At 32.8% G+C, this 21182-nt stretch overlaps 1 protein-coding gene across 1 annotated transcript; it reads left to right on the top strand.

Moving 5' to 3' along the window:
- Positions 1-194: 194 nt before the first annotated feature.
- On the top strand, positions 195-19392 carry LOC124354939 (UDP-glucosyltransferase 2-like). Its single transcript, XM_046805755.1, has 5 exons — positions 195-612; positions 11841-12662; positions 13772-13991; positions 14597-14816; positions 16460-19392. The coding sequence occupies exons 1-5, from the start codon at positions 553-555 to the stop codon at positions 16746-16748; spliced, it is 1611 nt and encodes a 536-aa protein (XP_046661711.1). The 5' UTR covers positions 195-552; the 3' UTR covers positions 16749-19392.
- Positions 19393-21182: the final 1790 nt, after the last annotated feature.

Genomic DNA, 21182 nt, shown 5'->3' with positions numbered 1-21182 from the left:
TATTTATGTATCGAATTTAATATTTAATATTAAGACCACTTCAAATTAATTTATACTATGTACACATGTTAATTCAGGCGGCTAGCTTGGATACAGGAAAATGCATGCTTGACGAACGAGTTAAGTCAAGGTTAAACTGCGGACATTACTGTCTCAGCTGACTCAGTTTGTGGTCGGCTCTCATCCGATGGGAAAGTGAGTTCCAGCTCAAATCTCGTAACGACGTATCTCAATTGAAGATCTTAATGGAATCTTGTATATTTTAAACATAATATAGTAACTATTTGTTGAGACAAGTGGGGCATCTGTTTGACGGGAAAATGTTACTTTAAACAAGATTCCTTAATTTACTCTAAATTTTACTTATTCAATTTTGTCTTTAACCAGTTTTAGGGGGAATAGTTGGCACTAAATAAACGAGTGTGGCCAGCTGAAGATAGGCTACCCGCATTAGGTCACTGGCTTATTGTAACAAATTAAATCAAACAGATAAACGGGCAGGTTATCTGAGTCGAGGCGTGGCCTTGACCATGCCTTCACGATCATCCCAGAATGGTTCACTTCTTCCCGACCATCACTCCACGACTGGGCTGCCCCGGCATTTGTTACGAGGTAAATTATTCATTATTGCAATCATAGTTTGATGCATTAATTAGCATTTAACGTGATGTCTGTTTACTCTCACAAGTTAGCTATGAAGTAGAGTGGTGGTGTTAATGTAATAAAGCTTGTAAAACAGTTACATTTTACGTTGTTACATTAACCTACAATCTCATACTGATAAATGTAAATAGGTCATATCCAAATTGTTCTTTTTTGTTGTATTTATTTGTAAATCTTCAACTTGTTTTTTTGTCAAAGTCTGCACGGATTATTTTACGGAAAAACTTTTCTAACTCGTTACGGTTTTTCATTGTTTTAGACTATATTTCTTACATTTTGATACGAGTATACACAACGATGTAGTAGAAATCGTTATTCCTAGTGATTAAATGATTAGTGATAAATACGGTTTTAGTTGTATTTATACAAGTAATTGTGTTTATGTGGATGTACTCAAATGTTATGTAGATGCACAGTTTTATGAGTAAATTGAGTAATATCGAAATTGTGGTTTGCTTGATTCATAGTTCATTAGTAAAGGCTGTTAACGACACTGTGCCAAATATTGTAATGAAATAAAATATTATATTGTTGTATTATGTAAACATTCACGGTTTTGAAACTCATAAACTTCCAAGAAGACCTATTATTATACCTTTGTATGTTCCCTACATTTGCTTTAAATTTGGGATAAAAGCTACCAAATACATATTCTGGCTAAATTAAAAATATATCATAATGTAAGTAGTATACATATTTGCCGCATAACACTTACAGTATTTATTTAAAACTAATCAAGGCTGAATGTCATATTTTGTGTGTACGAAATTCTATTGTTAAGAGAATAAACGACCGCTTATAAGCAATAATAAGTAATAATAATACAATATAAATATCCCTTTTCGATATCATGTGCAATAAACCGTTGGCCCGATGTTTTTTGTTTCGAAAAACATTTTGTAAAATAAATAGTAAGCACAATTTTGCTTTAATTGGGTGTAGAACCTGTTACAACAAAAAACATTTTTTTCGATACTGGCTTAATTTTCAATCTCAGATACTGTACTTATATTATTTAATATTTTATACAAATTTTATTTAAGGAACAGAAACCCTGTCTCCCTGGAAATTAGTACAAACATAAAAACTATATATATATATTTATATAATTTCAATAAACGTTGAATCACAAAAAGTACTTGCTCCGCCGGGACTCGAACCCGGAACTCTCACAAAAAGTCCCGGCGGAGCAAGTACTTTTTGTGATTCAATGTTTATTGAAATTAAATTAGGCTATTGCCACTTATACAAATTTAATGAATATAAATAAAAGTCATTTGACAGGTGTGGGGTCTTCCGATCTTATGTTAGTTTGCTTATTTAAACACATATGTGACAGAAACAGCCAAATGCAAAATAATTGAATCGTAAAAAGTAAGGGCTCTGTGGTGTAATGGTAGCACATTCACCCGGCAAGTGAGAGATCCGGGTTCGAGTCCCGGCGGAGCAAGTACTTTTTGTGATTCAATGTTTATTGAAATTAAATTAGGCTATTGCCACTTATACAAATTTAATGAATATATATATATATATATATATATATATATATATATATATATAAGTTGTATCTACCCGTAGATATATCTTTAGTTTTCCTGGACAGGCGTAGTTATATCTAAGAAGTGTTTATCGTTTGTATAATCACTTAGATTCGAAACAAAGCTATTTATACAACGCAGTTTCTACTAATTAGTTCCTCCGTTTTAATAACTCCTGCTTGTTTAAACTTTGGAACTAAACGGTTCAGTTCATATTACTGCACTTTAAGGTATAGTGTTAGATTTGTATTTATAAGTAAATATCAGAATTTGTATACCCATATGTTGATGGAATATTGATATCTAATTTGAGTAGTGATATTGGTATATTGTTCATTTTGTAGAATATTGTCTACTTGTAAGTACTTGTTTTTGTAAAAGTTTAATAAGATATAAAACTGTTAGCTACAAGTCTACAGGGAGAGTAATAAAACTGGCAAACTTCTTTGTATTCCAAGCTATAAAACCCTGTTTCTCAATAAGTATTAATGTTTTCACATGCTTGTGGTTAGTTTCCTGGCAATCGCACGATTACGTATATCAGTATTTTAAATATTGAAAAGACGTTTTTCTTTAACTAACTGTACTATAGAATACATGGTGTTTTTTTATCCGATTTGATACGTTATCATTTAAGTTAATATTGATTTGAGTGAAATGTTTACCTACTTCTAGAAAAGAAGACATTATACAAGTAATTATATCGATATGGTCGTTTTGTATTCGTCCAGTAGTAGTTATTAAATTACAGGACCAATTTTAACGGATTTCTAAAAAATACAAATTATTTCAAACTGGTGTGACACAAATTACGGAGTCGTTGCATTTAATTAAACTAAAAAGTGAAAAAATCGAACACCAAAAACCCATAATATCTATTTCGTGGCCAGGTATATTATTTATCTGTATAACTCGAGAAGCTAGAAAATTATATTTCTATCTGTTGTCCGTACGATACCAAGAAAATGAACAGACTTGTACTCTTGAAACTTTGCTCGAAGCTTTATTTCTATACAAGGAATATTGTGTTAGATGATGGTGCATGTCACTCTATGATATTTTGCTGAGCAATAGCGAACATTTTTATGTTGGTCCTAGGGGTGTAGGTACGAGAAAATCATAACACAGACAAATTTGTAAACAGCTTTGACTGAAATAAAACAACAATTCATCATGTAATATTTGATAGATAGGATGGTAAGACTTCGTTACATTCCATCGGTTCCTTCGATACTTAGTAGTGTCAGTTTATTTGTACATAGACAAAATAAAGTTCAATGATGACGGCTCTCCATGAGGTTCAGCTGTCTGAGTGAACGTTGTGAAGTTTATTTTCTATCTGAATGCCTCTCTATTTACAAATATATGTCAGCAGGATATCTTGAAAACAAAAGGAACTATAGGTAGTCTGCTATGCAACACTTGGGGCGGTGTACTACTACCTCGTATTGTGAATTAAAAACATCTCTCAATCCTAAGGACTGTTCCATTTCGTTGGTTATATAAATTGTCAAGACTACAATAAGTGAATTGATTGTATACACGGTTACTGTTGCGACTGATATTTACAATATTCCCTTTTATGTAATGATACTGGAAATTGGATTTGGGTATTATATCGGTTTTGAATAATTACGTCTTCTCAGTTTATAAATTATTTTTTCTTGATAATTAGCTCCTTATTCCCTTACTAACTGTTTAACAGGTTTGTTAATGGTGGTTTATTTTAACTTTAAAAACCTAATCTACTCTTAAAATGCCCAAGATCCAAGTCACAGATATATTCTGCATATATTTGCAATTTTTTGGTACTGGGTTATAAATACATTAGTACAAGCTTTGAATACTACATGCTTTTACAGAATAAACATTACTTTTTACATTTGTATTACTCTCTTTAATAACTAAGAATCCCATAAGATCAATTTTATTTAAATATTTGTATTATTATTTTAAAAATAAACTAGCCTAAATTTATTTAGTGTTTTTAAAGTTTGTATTATTCTGAGAAGGGCCACATTATCATTTATTTGATCTGTTACTTGATGCACTATTTAAATTATTATTATGTTTGTATCAAACGTCATAACACTGAGTTATCAAAGTTCAAAGTTGGATGGTTTAACATTTTCACGATAACGTACGTACATGTGTATTATCATTCAAATTATCTCTCTTATCTGAATAAATACATTTTATTAAACCATACGAAGCTATTCAAGAGTCGAAATGTATGATTTATTAAAATGTACGACATGAGAACCCGATTTTTATCACTTAGTATAATAATTTATATTTAATATATTGAATGGCACAAATAGCAATCGATATAAATGTATCTAAAATACTAAATGAATATCTAAAAATCAAATGTTTCAAATTAATTAATACAATGACAATCTTTTATTAATAAAAGAACCATAAACACCTTGTAAACAACGGCAAACAATCTTAAATGCAATAACAAAACCATGACAACAAAGCAAACAAATAGAACTATTTCGTTTAGTTTCCTAAAGTTAACAAGTCTCACTTTAAATAAGATTTCGTACATTTGCCATTGTTTATATGTTATATGTTGCCACAAAATGTTTTACACTACGTTTCGAGTATCGAATACATTTTGTAACATATGACGATGACAAATGTCCCATATCCTATCATTCTCTTAAGCCATCCATCGTCATGACAAACTTGAAACAATACATTGTCGCTTTTATTTAAATGAAGTCACTTTATATAAAATATTATGTAAATGTGTCAATAGTTGATACATTTACTTGTAATTGACTGTTACAATTAATTTATCAGTAGTTGATTAACCAATTATACAAATTAATTCGTAGTTAATTAGCAACATTGTTTGTTAAATCGCTAAAACCAAGGTCCGATTAATTATTGTACTATACTCAGACGATATTAAAATTATTATCGCCAATATGATAAACATACGGTTGGTTATTTCTTTAGCAAAAGTAGTCAAAAATAATATTTCATTCGAATTGAGTGTCCTTTAAATAAGAATGTTTACAATGTATTGTTAAAAACATTAAGTTTACAGATAATCTGTTTAAAAGTTAGTAGAAATGATTATATCATATGGCATCAAAGCCGAGGGGTAGTTTATCGTGTTAATGAATTGTGACAACTGAGAAGAACGAAAGGACTTTTGAATTTTGTTATCAACAGGGTAATCGGTTGATTTACAATTCAGTCAGTCATGTTCCAACAACTAATAAGTCACCAGTAATACCAAGTAGCCGGTATACGGGCACATTGACACTGAACTAAACATTTCTCTTGACGTTAACAGGTAATTAGTAATCAGTACTTTATTTGTATTTAGGCGGTTGGCAAGTGACATCGTTAGAAATACAGGTATAATACAAGCGACAAGTGTATATCCTTAAGCAGTTTCCAAAATGAGGTCAACTAAGTTTAAATTATAATTTAAAATTCAATTGAGTGACATCATAAATATCACAGAAGAATAAGTTCGATAAAACAATAAGCAAATAAATAATAAGATTTAACAATAGGTATTAAAAATCAACAATAACAAGAATAAAAAGATTATACAAAGAAAAATAATAACAGAATACATGACGTTCAATAACAGGACTCACAATATATACTAGGACGAGTCAGATACTCATCAAGCAAATAAAAAGGTTTTTCACCATACAATTAAAGATCACAACCTATTGAAACAATCTTTGACATTAACTTATGAGCATCTTTACCAAGGTTATAAAAAAGTAACACATAATTGTAAACAGTTAGATTTAGTTTTACTAAGTATCATAATCATTATTGGTCAAATTTTTGTTCCTTTATTACATATGAATGAACATCTTCTCTTAGAACAAGGTTACCAGATACAATTTTAGCTTCTAATTTTAGTATGCAAGTGTATATATACATATTTTGACAGTGAAAATGTTTTATTTGATAAACAAGGGCCTACAACAAGCATTCCCTTTGGCATCGGTGAGTATTCTAATTGCTTTCTTTTGGATTATGATAATTATGGTAACATCTGATCCATGTCCCCAAAGATGCAACCTTAAGATAAGAATTGTTTAAGTTGAGCTTAGGCACTGCATACATCAGCTGCCTTAATAAATACAATACTCTAGACCGTCTTTCATAAACAAAATTTATATGATCAGACCAAGAAATCTTACTTTCAATAATTATTACATCAAGGGGTTTAGCATGAAATACACATTAATCAGACATATAATATAGTGCAAAGTGAACAAAATCGTTTCTGTTTTACTGTCATTTAATGCTAGTTGAGTTGAATAAAACCTATTATTAGCAGCTTTATCCATACATTTATTTAACTATAATAAACCTATGAGAACTAAATAAAGTAGTATCATTAGCAAACGTAATTAAATCAGACTTAATGCTAACAGGAACCTATTCATGACGACTATAAACAAGAAAGGACACCGAACCGACCCCTGCGAAATCTCAAACTCAACCAAACGTAGAGTTGAAAGAAAGCTTCCAAAACTAAATTAGATAACTTTGAGATTAAGTTATTACTAGGGACCCAGTCAAAGACCTTAGAGATCAAAAAGGGTTGCCAAGGTGGAGGCCTTGGCATCGAAATTATTGACAACGGATCTCACCAAGAACTCAAAGTGAGCACTAACCTCTTTTTATGACACATTCGAAAATTTATGAAAGAATAGAAACTACAGGGATATAGGCCGCTTTAAGATCAGTTGAATTCTTTGGCCCCTTTTTACAAAAGGGTATAGTTTTTTTAATTTTTTGGGAATTTGTGAAGATACCAGGAGACAGGCTTTTATTGATACTCCACATAAGTGTTAAATGTATATATATATATATATATATATATATATATATATATATATATATATATATATATATATTCAGTATAGTGTTTCTACCACAACACCACAGAACCCTTACTTTTTACGATCCAATTATTTTGTATTTGTCCGTATCTGCCACAAATGCGTTTAAATAACCAAACTAGGAAGAACAAATACCTGTCAAACGAAACGAATTTTGTTGTTTTGTTATATTTTATCAACCCGGCAAATGAGAGATCGGACTTCGAGCCCCGGCGAAGCAAGTACTTTTAGTGATTCTATGTTTATTGAAAAATTCAAGTAGGCTGTTGCTCTTTATACAATTTGTATTTATATAAAAACAGCTTTTTGAAACTTTCATATTTATACAATAGGCAGCACACTACTGGAGGAGACTGGCTTCCAGCTGGAATTGGTGATGGTTCTTGTAGTGTGATAAATAAGATCCTCTATATTGATAGAGGATAACATCACAGACATAGAGGGGGGGAGGAGGGGGTTAGAGGTGGATTTTTTTGGACATCGGTATTGCACTAAAAATTTCCACAAAGTACGTCATCAATAGTATCTATGATTGGGCTGAAAACCCTTCAGGTGAAACCTTGGGCGGTTTAGTCGATGTCAAGCTTATCTCAGAAGCAATAATGGACCAAGCAATTTTAAATTTGTTGCTTTAATTAAATTTGCATTGGCCTTAAGTTTAGCATATTTCAGTCCCCATTTATATCCATTTCTTAGACATAGGCTCTTCTAGCCACATCGGATTGTGTATGTAGATAACTTGTGTGGACAGTAAGAACGCGTTCTCTAACTCCTAAGTTCCTAAGAAAAACCTCGTTTTAGTTTTCATTGGTTTATTTGGAATTGTTCTTGTTTTAAAAGGGCAGTATATATATTATATGCAAGACAAAGATTATCTAAAAAAATCAATCACACATATTGCACGCACGCAAATCAGGCTATTCCATGTCAAATAGAACTTTAGATAGCATATCAACAATAAGTTGCTTAAAGGATCTTATTACAATTTCTTTTTTATGATCGACTCTAGACGTACTTAAAGGGAGTGGATTGTAACTTCAATAACTTTGTGATCAGATAAACATTCTGGTAGAACTTTGACCTAGAAATTTATGTCCCTAATATTTGTAACAATATTGTCAACACAGGATTTACCTCTTGTTGATTTATCCAGTAACCACCTGCAGTCCACCGATCATATCAGGTCCTTCAGGATACACACTGTTATCTTAATTCAGTAGAATTCGACTTACCATTATTAAGCCAAGATTTTTCTATAGCCTTCGTAGAGGCAGCATTCTGTAAACGCCATTGAAACTGGGGTTCAACTCCTAATCAAACCCCAAAACATAACTGAGATTTACGCAAGATTTTTACAATTGTTTCAGTATCACTTCTGTCATAAATAATGTGTCCATTCTTTTTGGCTTATATACTATTTTACTATGGTTATACTATTTTCACTCTGAATTACGAATTAGTTAAGAAAAATATTTAATATAGTAGGCCAATCACCATCTCGTCAAGTTTTTCATATTTTCTAAATAGTATGTCAAACGTATTCTTACATAGATGATAGAATCATTTTACTTGGTCGGCGAGGTCATTAATTACAACATCGTCAATAGCAATACAGGCAGCGTAATATTCATTTATTCATCTTATATTCATATATTCATCTTATGATTAAAATAATATGATTGATTATGATTAGTGTAGGTATAAGCTGTTAAATCTGGAAGTATTAACCTCAGACTAAGTTAATAAACCATATAGATTATTTAATTAACTAGGTTACTACTAATTAATTAGTCAAGCATAACCATATAAAAGAAACATATTGTTTAAAAGTAACTCACAAATAGAAATAAGCCTAATGAACAATATATATTATTATGATACAGTTTTATTATTGTAAATGAGAAATAAAATTCCATGACCTAAAACAGAGGATATATTGAGGATATTTTATAAGTTATAAAAGGCTATGTGAAATCGATTAATTGCAGAATATGATTTCAACTACAGCAGAGCAGAGCTTGAAATACCAACTATTTTCAGTACAAACAACTGCAATCTATTCCTGAGTCACATTATAACATTAGTTTTCTTCAGACTGCAACCAACCCTGTAGTGACTGTCATATCCAGGACACAAAATTATCACTGTATGGGAGTAAATTAACATCAGAATATCATGCAAGATTTCACATTTGTTATATTAGATGTTAGATATCACTTACTCCTAGAAGCTCATTATCTTTGAGTACGTGATAGCGACCATATGGCTACCCAAGCTGAGTACGTCATTACTTCCACTTAGCTACAAAATATTCCATCAATGGGATTCTCACTTTTCTTCCTTTCCACTCATTTTTATATTTCTGACCAAACTTGGCCCCCTTCACAAATTTTTGGCACTGGAAATTTCCAGAAGTCATTTCATTTACCTTCTCATGCCAGTCTTAATTGACCGTTCCAGTACATGGTACGCTAGGAGCGCTTAAGACAACGCTGGTAGCCCTACTTGGCATCGGTGAGAGCTGATGTGACATTGCTGTGGTGAGGCGTAAAATGTGTATTGGTTTAGAGGTTGTCTACACTACCTGGTCAGAAAGTGTTTGGTACGGGGGGGATCGGAGCCTCTGTTGCCACGGGCGAGATCAAGTTTTCGAGTATCCCCGACTTGGCAAACGATGAAAACCTGGTCTCGGGGAACTAGTGTAAGGCCGTCTTACAAGATATGGTTTGGTAGAGGCACGAGGGCGTCCCGCTCCCGGACAATAGGCCCTCACATCTAAATACGAAGTGCTGGTACAAATCTTTATGGCAACATCAAACTCCTCCAAAGGGTAAACTAGAGTTGTATACAGAGATCGAAGTAATGTACGCGTAGATAGAAAGCGCGGCCATTGTTCAGATTCAGATGAATATACTAGAAGAAAATACAGTGTAACAAGGCTATTGAAAAAAAACCCATGCCTAAATGTATTGTTATCATTAGACATAAAGAAGAAGGGAAACCTCTAAGTAAGGTTAGCCCATTCTTGATGAATAAAGCCTTAGTCTAAGCAGGTGGACAGCCAAAATTAGTCAAAACAATATAAATGGAACATTGATGGTCGAAGCGGTAAATGACAACTTACTGAAAATGGACAGCTTTTTCAATCAAATTCCTGTGGTCGTTGAGTCTCACAAATCTCTCAACCCATCGAAAGGAACTGTCCGTATTCTAGATTTATTTGATGTCGCAATAAATAAGCAGTTGCCAGTTTACTGATGTGGCGAGAATTATGAAAATCGAAAGAGGAGTTCTTTGATCTTTTCAGTTGCCTTACCCACCTATTTACATAAAAGCAGGTTATTTGTCGCTTCAATATGTGCCCTATCTTTAGATGTGTTACAAGTGCCAGAAGTTCGGCCACTCAAGTAAAATAGTTACAAACCCTTAGGTATATAGCCCTGGTGGCCAAGAAGTACACAATGATAAAGCCTGTATCATATTAGGCTTATATATATATTGTAAAAACAGCAAAAACATCATCGATCTGTCACTTCCAATTCTTGGAAAATAATACATTGTTTGCAGAAGACTCTTGGTGTAATTGGAAAACGTAAAACTATTAGTTAGTATATTTATTTTTTAGACGAGGTCTTTTGAAACCAAAGGTTGTTATCATCAGGCGGCTCCACGAGCAAAAAACTGTTACTGGGAAAATGTTGTTTTACTAACTACTGATCCATTAATTTTTGCATGACTCTGAAATTTACTGAAAAATTTGTTTGAAATAAAAATCAATTGAGCATCACAGTGCCATGAAACTGTTTGTAATGTTAAATTTGTCTTTAAATTGGAACACATTTTGGGACATTTTCATCGTCAATGTTAGTTGAATATTAGTTTTAATTTCCCCATCTACATTAGTAGATAAATCTCCGATTTTAAAATTTTACCTCCTTGTACTTTTTTTAATTACGTGTTTTTGTTAAGGTATAAAATTATTTACATTATTACTGTAATCCATTTATTTTTAGTTATGGAGGCTGGTAATGTTTTGCTTGAATTCAAAAGCCCTCACAAAAATAAAAATGTATTATCGCATTTTTGTTTTTTATAATTAATTAATATTTAATACCAAATAGGAAATTAGCTTATACAATGTAAAAACTATTATTTTAGGTTATGTTGGCTAAACTAGAAGTGTGAATACATATGGAGCACATGATTCTTAATTTCCTGGTCAATTGACCTTTCCTATCTCTTGGAGATTCCTGATTCAGGGGGTTGTTACTGGCCTTTTGGAATGATCAGTCTCCAAGATATCTTAGCATATGAATCGTAATGGGTTACTCCTGTTTCTTGGAGATAATTACCACTTGGGTTTTCTCACTAAAGCTTGTCGACGTTTGGAAGTGCAATAACGATTGAATGATTATGTATTAACATTTTTCCTTACAACTTGCTATTTAGTTCCTCCAACAAAAAAGTGACTACAGTTTAAACTGCTTCTTTTGAAGTGATCGTTCTAAATTTTCACATTCTACTATTAATTTTTTAATATACTGTAACTTACTGTAATTGAGCATTTATATCTCCCTGTATCGGCATGTTGCCTTTTTTAACAAATTCACGAGATTTTGGAAATATTTTAGTCTAATATACCGCTAACGATTATTCTACCAGCAACAGTTAGTGAAGAGTAAATTTAATAATATTTTATCTCAGAGGTGAAATATTTCCTATAGAGAGTTTAATTTATTTTCAGATGAATCTGGTGTGGATGGCGTTACTTCTGCTCGCTGCAGGGACAAGTGACTGCGCGCGCATTCTTGTTATGCAACCTCACAATGCCAGGAGTCACAGTATAGCTGTGGAGCCATTGTTTGAGGAACTAGCTTCTAGAGGACACCACCTTACATTAGTCACCAGTTTCCCACATAAACCTCCTCTACCAAATTTGTACGAGATAGACGTCTCTTACAGGCTGAGACCTATGATCAGCAATTTCAGTTTTGAAGCAATCAATAGATTAATGCCAAACTCTTTCCAATCCCCACTGTTCATGTCAGACCTCGAGCTGTACCTGTGCAACAACTCGTATTCCGAACCGCAGGTCCAGAAACTGTTGGATTCAGACGAAAAATTCGATTTGGTGATAACAGAAATTTTCTCTTCCGATTGTTTTGCCCCACTCGCTCATAGATTTAATGCCCCTCTCGTTTCAGTCGTGACAAGCTGTTCTCTGCCGTGGGTGGCCGATAGGGTTGGTCTTCCTGATAATCCGTCTTACATCCCAAACTATCTCGCTGGACTCCCCACCAACATGGACTTATACCAAAGGGTGTACAACACCGTCTTGTTAGTCTGGGCTAAATTGGTCCACAGGTATTACGCTATACCTCAGTCACAAAATATGGCCAATGAAGTATACGGTAGTTCTACTCCACCCATAAACGATCTAATTAAGAATACATCATTAGTTTTGGTCAACAGTCACATTTCTCTATCTCTCAGCCGTCCTTTTCCTCCTAATGTCGTAGAGATTGGTGGTATACATATAAGAAACACCTCGAACTCATTGCCGAAGGTAAATAACTACTATTTTATTATCAATCATTACCAAGTGCTCATGGAGTAATTCTGAACTGGTGATAATATTCACATTCCAGTTATATATTGCTAACCCGAGAATATAGTTGATTCTGTCCAAGCCAAGTTTTATCGTAAAAGGGAGCAGTTTGAGGAAAACAAATTTTGGCTTGTTTGTGATATGTCTATAGTATATCGTCTCATTTCACGTCCCAAAATTGCTCATCTTTCTCCTCTTGCTCGTTCTCATACTAATATAAAGTCGAACTGGAAAAATGTTTAAAAAATATGTTAAGATAGGCGATGAGAAGACTGCTTATTTATTACATTTCATTTCAGTGCTTTATTTCACCATTTCAAGATCATTGATACTTAATTATAGACAGTAAATTGACTATACTTACACCACAATTGCATGCTTTTTTGGCACAATGGTTGGTATTTTCGCTCATAATTTTTAGTTTACCAAATCAATCAATTGTTAAGTACATTCCCTTCTAAGTCAGCAACAACTAAAGTAACCTAACAACAAGCAAGTAATCTAAGTAAGCAAGTAAGTTAATAATTTTCAAAATAACTAAACTTAAAGCTAGCAACTACTACTAATGTCTCACAATTAGGAGCACGATTAAGCGCAGATGAGACAATGAGACTATGATAACATCTTCACTTAGATTACATCGGATTAGTAATCAAGACAGATCCTCAATTGCAGTCTAAATATTTCTGATAAAACGATGCAGCGTTCGTTTTGAAGTCTTCGTTGTGAACCTTATTTAAATCTATTCAGACGGACGTCGATTCAAGATTTCAGGATTCACTCAGTGACAGTACTAAGCGGAATGTGAAATGGAACTAAACTCAACATTCGTATAGAGTAACCTCTTCACAGCTACATTACTCGTATATGATGCCATTACTTTTTTACATAAGCGCTCTTTGACGATTATATTTATCAGCACGTGCGTACATAAATTGTATTAATGAAAATATATTTTATGATATCCGTATTATAACTGTATATCATATATTGTTACATACTTCACATAATTCTTTGTTGAATCACCATGTATTTAAGTTTTTTAAATTTAAATTTCATTTTTCCAGGATTTGCAGGATATCTTGGACAAATCAACTCAGGGAGCTGTTGTGGTCAGTTTTGGTTCTCTAGTCAGAATGTCTACCCTCCCTGAGCAGATAATCAATAAGTTTATGAAGGCATTCTCCTCTGTTCCTCAAACTGTTATTTTTAAGTATGAAGATGATCTACATGGAGTTCCTTCAAATGTCGTTATAAGACAGTGGTTGCCGCAACAAGAAATTCTTGGTAACTTTTATAGCCTACTAAATCCTTCATAATAACTATAATATGCCAGCCTAATTGTCAGTTACATCTAATTCTCTTCCTAATGCTTTTAAGTGTGTGTGGTGATAACCTTTATTAATTCTGTAAACTTTATTTGTCCACAAAAAGTAAATGGGATGGATAGTTCCAAAAAAAATAATACGTGTTTAGATTATTCTCATTATTTAATAAATAAGGTTTAATTTATATAGTTTTATCATCACTTATATTACTTTGCTGTATTCACCATCCAAATATATCACTAGTCATTAAATCAGTATTAATTAAATGTAAATGATGAAACATAGCTTTTTATAATATATTTTTATTACAAATAGTTGGGAAAATGGTTAATCTAGAAGATAAGACTTTATGCTATGATTTAGGGCTTAAGATTGCTATCTGTCTAGTTTACTTGGCTGTCCCAATCTAGAAGTTTATGCTGATAAATTTAACGAATAATCATTAAAGTTTAGTCTTTATCTACTTTGCTTTTCATTGTTTTTAATTTTCTTTTCATTTGCTTAAGTCATTGTTTGCTTTTCAATGTTGAAACAAACTAATTTCCAGACTTTACATATGTGTAGCACACAAGAACGTGAGAGCGGTTTTCGGCCATGGAGGGTTGTCTAGCACAATCGAAGCCGTCTACTTTGGAAAGCCTCTCATTGGTCTACCGTTTTTCGCTGATCAATATTTGAATGTAAAGGGGATGGTGAGTCTAGGAGCAGCTGTCCAACTTAACATGGATGATCTTTCAGAGGAAAACATAAGAGCAGCCATAAAAGAGGTCATTTACAATCCAAAGTAAGTTATTTTCTAAAATTATTGTAAATACGTTAGTTAGCTTTCATACACCTTAGTTAAGGATGAACAAAAGTATTTTATTTTTCTGAGTCTTGTTTATTACGTAATACACAAAAGAACACTGGAAGAACTCTTAATCCTATAACAAAATTCACATTATTTTCTTGAACATTTAATGAGTAATTAAATCGCACAACAACGAAATATTATAGAATTCTTCAAAAAGATTTAAATTGTTTGTAAGATATCTAAAAGGCTAAATCTCTAACGCAGATAAATCGTTGAATTATTAAATAAAATTTCATGCAAACATTTTATTTGATACAATGTTTAAACTATTTAGAAATATGATCAGAGATAACAACGTCATTAACCATAACCATTATAGCTGTAGTCTTGGCTGTCTGAACTTTCCCCGACTACGGGTGAAACCACAGTCATAGTGAAGATTTCCGCGTTTAGATTATGCCAACCGGTATTTTTAACTTTATGTATTTTATTTGGTTTTGTACTATTTGTTTGTGTCACTTGTTTGTATATTTTTACTTGCATGATGATTTGTTAAACTAACATCATGTAGTTTTACCTTACTATTGACGAAATAATCAATACCACCTACAACTACAGCATAAAGATACCAGTAGGGATGAAATCTATAACTGTCCTAAAATGTAATTGGATTAGTATGATGTCATTACAAAAATTGAAAACCTAACACCTCCTCTCCCATTATCTGTTTTAACTGATCCAGAATTGGATCACCAATTCATCGAGCTAAATTAAATCATCAGCGAAGCCAAACAATTAACTTACTGTTTCTCAATACCAAAGCCTACATCTCTATAAAAGCATTACGCCATAGTGTGATCGGACCATTTTGAGACATATCACCTTGCATTTCAAATACTGTTCAGCTCACAAATACATTTGTTAAGAACTGCAAGAATGGATTAAGGCACTCACAGGTACATTTGTATACATTGCCTTGACCATGTAATTAAAAGGATTAACAGAAATAAATCTGTAAATGCTTCTATTATAATCTCAATCAGTTATCTTAATTATTTTCTTCTTAATTAGTTTAAAGGACGGAATATCTAAGTATTGCCATATTAGCATCTTGCAGAGCACGCAACATAGGTAAACAACCTTACTATCGGTTACAATCGGTATAATCAACCGTAGGAATATCGGAAATTACACAAGCATAAATTTTATACAAGAACTAAAGTTGAAATCCTATTATTACTACTATTTTTTTAAATTATGTTTTATATCGACAAAAGTCACACTTCCCCCATCGTAGGGTGTCAAGCATAAATCTGACACCCTTGGATCCTTCGTTTTGTGTTATTGGATTAAAAAAGAATTTTCTCGTTACAAAGTTAGGTTAAGACAGTACACAGTTGCGTGACGTCATTAGCCTGAGAAAACATTTAAAGATTAAGTATTATTCAATTAAATATTTAAATTGTATTCAATGTTTGAATAATATTGTCTGAGAACGAAAACAGGGATGGCAACTGTGTTATTATCATGTCCAGGTTTACCTAGATATGAAGAACATGCTTACTTAACAAAGTTTCTATTTACAACATAAGCAGAATATAAACTCATTTGTTAAATATTCACTGTATTTTCAGATACACAGAGAATATCAGGCGACTGTCAAGGCAATTCCGGGACCGGCCTATGTCAGCAATGGAAACAGCAGTGTACTGGATAGAGTATGTCATCAGACATCATGGGGCGCTACACTTGCGACCGTCCTCTGTCAGTCTGGCGCTCTACCAGTACTTACTACTCGACGTCATCGCAGTGCTATTTCTCCCAGTGTTCCTTCTCCTTTACTTTATCTACTTTTTGTTCTTCAGGGCTGTAGAAGTTAGTCCCAACGATCACAAGAACTATAAACTAAAGAAAAACAATTAAAAGCTCTATTATAACTCATTTTGATACACAGAAAACATTTTTTAATTAACAAATAATACATTTAATCTTCTTATCCATTGTATTTATTAATTTTTTTTTAATATAAGTTTTAATTTAAAATAGACAGTACTAAATGGGTAACTACAGTTTCCTGTTTTACAAATTCTTAGATATTTAACTAAATCGATAATTATCATATATTTGATTATATTTTTATAGTATACTCGTATGATATGTACAGAACGGCTTATTACATTCTAGGGGTCTGTGTGATGGTAAAAAGTTAGTGCCACTTGTTATTGGAGTTTTTACGCTAATGTTCTAACTGTTGAGAATTACAGAATAATTGTTTGTATTTAAAGTGTTTTAAGTAATAATACTATTTTAGGTATAGGTTTATGTAACTGTTTTTCTTGCTTTTAGCACTGTGTTTCCATGGTATCTTATTACATTTTATCATGGACTTCCTGGCTACAATATAAACTATTTGGATGCGGAAAAGTATAAACAGTATAATATAGATAAAAAAAACTAAATTTACACGTGCGAAAACTGTTTTATAATGAACAAAAAATTGCTTACTTGTAATATAAATTATACGTTTCTCAAAACATAATATTCTAAACGTGTTTAAATCTTACAGATTATATAAAGACTTATAAAAACAATAACTAATTTAAATATAACCATGACAGTAATACTACTCTTTCCAATATTATGCCGTTTCCTCATTGCCGAAGTATGTTTAAACATTTTTATATGGCAACTAAAAAAATTACAATTGTTTTTAAATCACTTGAAATCTAGCAAAATATATACTAACCACAACTGTAAGATACAATTTTTTCTTCAAAAACTTACTACCAAACTGAATCGTTATAATAAACAATTCGGGGTAACAAACTTAACTAAGGCATGTATTATATTACACAACTACTACTAGTGATATGTACCAATAAGAAGTGATGGTACTCATCGTGTTTAGCGTGTTATCTATAAGGGAAAATATCTTATGTGTTATATAAAATCTCTAGAAATGTTGGACCAATTGAGCTAATTAGTTTTTTAAAATACTCACTGAAGACACAGGAAGGTTTTCAAAAGAAAACTAAAAGAAGGTTCCCGAAATATTTTAGAGTTCGATCAAATATACTAACGAAAAGTAATTTAAAGTGAACTGACACAAAACAGCATTTCACACTTTTAATTAAAGTCCACCAAGGATGCAGAACCATCTGTTTATAATTACATTTTTTTAAATTATCCATTAAGGAAAGCTTTATAACGACGTTTAAATAGTATTATTTCCAATGCATTAGGTGGCTTAAATTCGTCAGTGGTCCAGGATGGGGTGAGAATTTGACAATAACCGTCTTTGTAATCTGCTTTACACTTCTAAACGAATCAAGTTCTGTGTGTTTAAAAGTTTCTAAAACTTTAAATTTAAACAAATGGTTCTGCTTCTTTAGTGAACTTTAGCTGAAAGTGTCAACAGCTGTTTAGTGTCAATTTACTTTAAATTACATTTAGTAAATGTTTATTCTTTTCTTCTCTCTCTTTACATGTTTTTAACACTTCACTCCAACTTAGTTTTTTTAGATAGTGTTGTTTTTGTTATTATGCTAATCTGATTACAAAAATGTCCTCCAAAATTTCAAATGTCTTTATTTACTTAAGAAAAAATATGTAATTAGTGAGTTATAAGCACTTAAGCTCTCAACCAAACCGATTATTAAAATATAATTGTTTACATTAATTATTGTTATTCAAATTTTCAATGATGTGACATGAGGAGACACTCTATACTCATATTTTCAAGATGATTTTTATTTAAGTGGGGCCCACTCCCACCTTAGGTCTCTAAAGAATCATCAATACGACAAATGACTAGTTAATAATTTTATTTAAGGCTTAGAGTCATTATAATAGGTAGGGAGAATATATATGTATATACATTTTTAGTTACATATTTTTACAGAGGATTATAAATAACTAATATGTAACACAGCCATTCGCTTCCCAGCAAAGCTGTTAGTGTAAATTATCATATTGATATTTTTATTTAAATATTAAATTTTGCGAACTTAAATTTACAGGCAAATACTTTTCTCAGACAAAAAAACCTAATCACTTATAAACGACTCAATTTACTCACCAAAAGTTGGGTACGTTTACAGCTATGACTCTTGCCCGCCCGCGCCCGCAATGCAGAAAGTAGGTCTGCACGCGAATTGTGAATCATCGCACTATTTCGCAGTCGCTCACAATCTAAACTGCAATAATAAAGCTTACAAGCAATATAGTTGGCCCTGGCAAATTCAAAAATTCCCAACTTATTTTATAAAGTTATAAAATACTTTATAAATATACTTATAAAGTTATAAGTATTTTTACTTTTGCATTCCTTGGAGTCTCCTAAAATGTTCTGTCCTAGGCCTAGGCTTACTGGGACTAGTGGGAAATGCGGCAGTGACTAATTTTTGCGGAAGTGACAGCTAAATCATGATACTATTCTATACAGTTTTTATAAATACACATAGGTATGTTCTTAATTATTTACTTTTTAATCATATTCAATGTGTGAGAGGTTGCCGGGACCCGGCTCCATTTGAGATCTCCTTTAATAAACTATTGTACTATGGTTTATTTTTTATTATAATAAACATTCCCAAAAACCTTTCTATACAGAAAATAGATAACCAATCAGAAACTCTGTTGAATTGTATGGTTTTTAATAGTGTTAAAAAAATCTAATTTCCAATAGTTCTCCGATCAAACCAACTGAAATATCTATACTATATTTTGTGATGGGTTTATACATTAACTTGTAACCTGCGGTTACAAATAGTAATGCCGATATGTTATTTTTTACAACAATTCGCTTCGACATCGTGTCCCTTCAGGACTGGAAGACTTATTGCTGGCCAAATACTTATTTATTAGTTCGAAAAATAGTTAATTCTACTCCAGAGCTGTTTCCCTAAACTAAATTACTAATTAAAATCACACTCAGCTTTAATGAGGACCTACGAATAATTGAGAATAATAATCATCGTGTAACTAATTTAGTGCTGGCTGACTCCTGCCGATTCCACATGGCCTGCTAATTTTGAACTGAATAATTGTCAACTACATTGTTAAAATTAATTTTTCCCTCCTAACACCTCACCCCCGGGACTCTACCCCTAATTAAAGTGAATTAGAACATGGTATTAATAACTTACTACAATCTTAAACTAAGGTACTCATCCGTCCGCGATCTGCACGCCTCAAGAGCTTATCCCCGACTCCTCACTTTATCGCTATAACCCCCCGCCCTTCCTACTCCTGACGTCATTTGTACCTTGTCCCTTTTGGACTTACCGTGGCTCCGCCACAACCCCCCCCCCCTCGGGGCTCGAATAACACAAAATTTTCCTTGAGAGGGAGTGAAGGATACTTAGGGTGGTGGGTGTTAATATTATAGTGCCGCGTGAGGTAGCGCACCGGTCGGCCCGCCTGTACTCTCAGATCAGCAGTCCGCACGGTCACGGCTGCAGACCGGAGTCCCTTGGGGGGCACGTACCTGACAGCAATCTCCGGGAAAGGTTCCGACACAGCAGTGCAGAGTAGGTTGGCAATTTTGGTGTGTGTGTGTGTGTGTGTGTGTGTGTGTGTGTGTGTGTGTGTGTGTGTGTGCGTGTGCCAGCACACCCTCCCCCCTCTATCGAGAGAGCAAGGGAGCATCCCGCACAAATTGGCACGTGTATTATGTCTGTCTAATTGAAGTAAGGTTAGGAGTTTCACTAGTGTGCACTTAAGGTTTGGTTAGGTATGGATTTGGTTTTTTTTAAATATTGTATTATTATTAAACTATTAAACCTACTAAGCTATTTGATTTATGGCTAAATACAAGTGCATTGTGGTTGTTGCATTTGGCTTGATTATACTTGGTTTTTGTGGTTGTTGACTCAATGTATTAATTTCAGAATTGTCTTGAATCGATCCACGGACCTCTGGATTATGGGCCCAGTACGCTTGCAGAGCTTGACCCCGACCCCTCACTTTATCGCTATAACCCCCCGCCCTTCCTACTCGTGACGTCATTTGTACATTGTCCCTTTTGGACTTACCGTGGCTCCGCCACAAACTCAGTATCCCAAAATCTATTTGAGATAAAACATTGTTCAAATCAAACTGATTTGAAATCTTATATGCATTCCAAAATGCTCTTTTTCTTTTTTATCGATGAATAAATAATAAAATTGTGAATTTTTGACACCATATTGTAACGTTATTGTATGCCAAACCGATTAATTACCTTAGGCATGATATTTATATAATCAATTTTTATAATGTATGTAATATACGTATAATCAATATCTCGGAAACCATTACAGATATAAAAATTGTTTTATTTCAAAATGTTTAGGAAATGCTATCGGCATTCCAATA

The sequence above is a fragment of the Homalodisca vitripennis genome, chromosome 2 (genome assembly GCF_021130785.1).
Source record: "Homalodisca vitripennis isolate AUS2020 chromosome 2, UT_GWSS_2.1, whole genome shotgun sequence".
Taxonomy (NCBI): Eukaryota; Metazoa; Arthropoda; class Insecta; order Hemiptera; family Cicadellidae; genus Homalodisca; species Homalodisca vitripennis.
Note: the sequence above shows the minus strand (reverse complement) of the source record. Positions and strands in the feature narration are given on the sequence as shown.

Bases quoted from the DNA above. Each gene is read 5' to 3' on its own strand.
- LOC124354939 (XM_046805755.1), top strand. From the start codon at position 553: ATGGTTCACTTCTTCCCGACCATCACTCCACGACTGGGCTGCCCCGGC. The intron at 613-11,840 runs GTAAATTATTCA...ATTTATTTTCAG, and splicing joins GCCCCGGCATTTGTTACGAG to ATGAATCTGGTGTGGATGGC. The intron at 13,992-14,596 runs GTAACTTTTATA...ACATATGTGTAG, and splicing joins GCCGCAACAAGAAATTCTTG to CACACAAGAACGTGAGAGCG.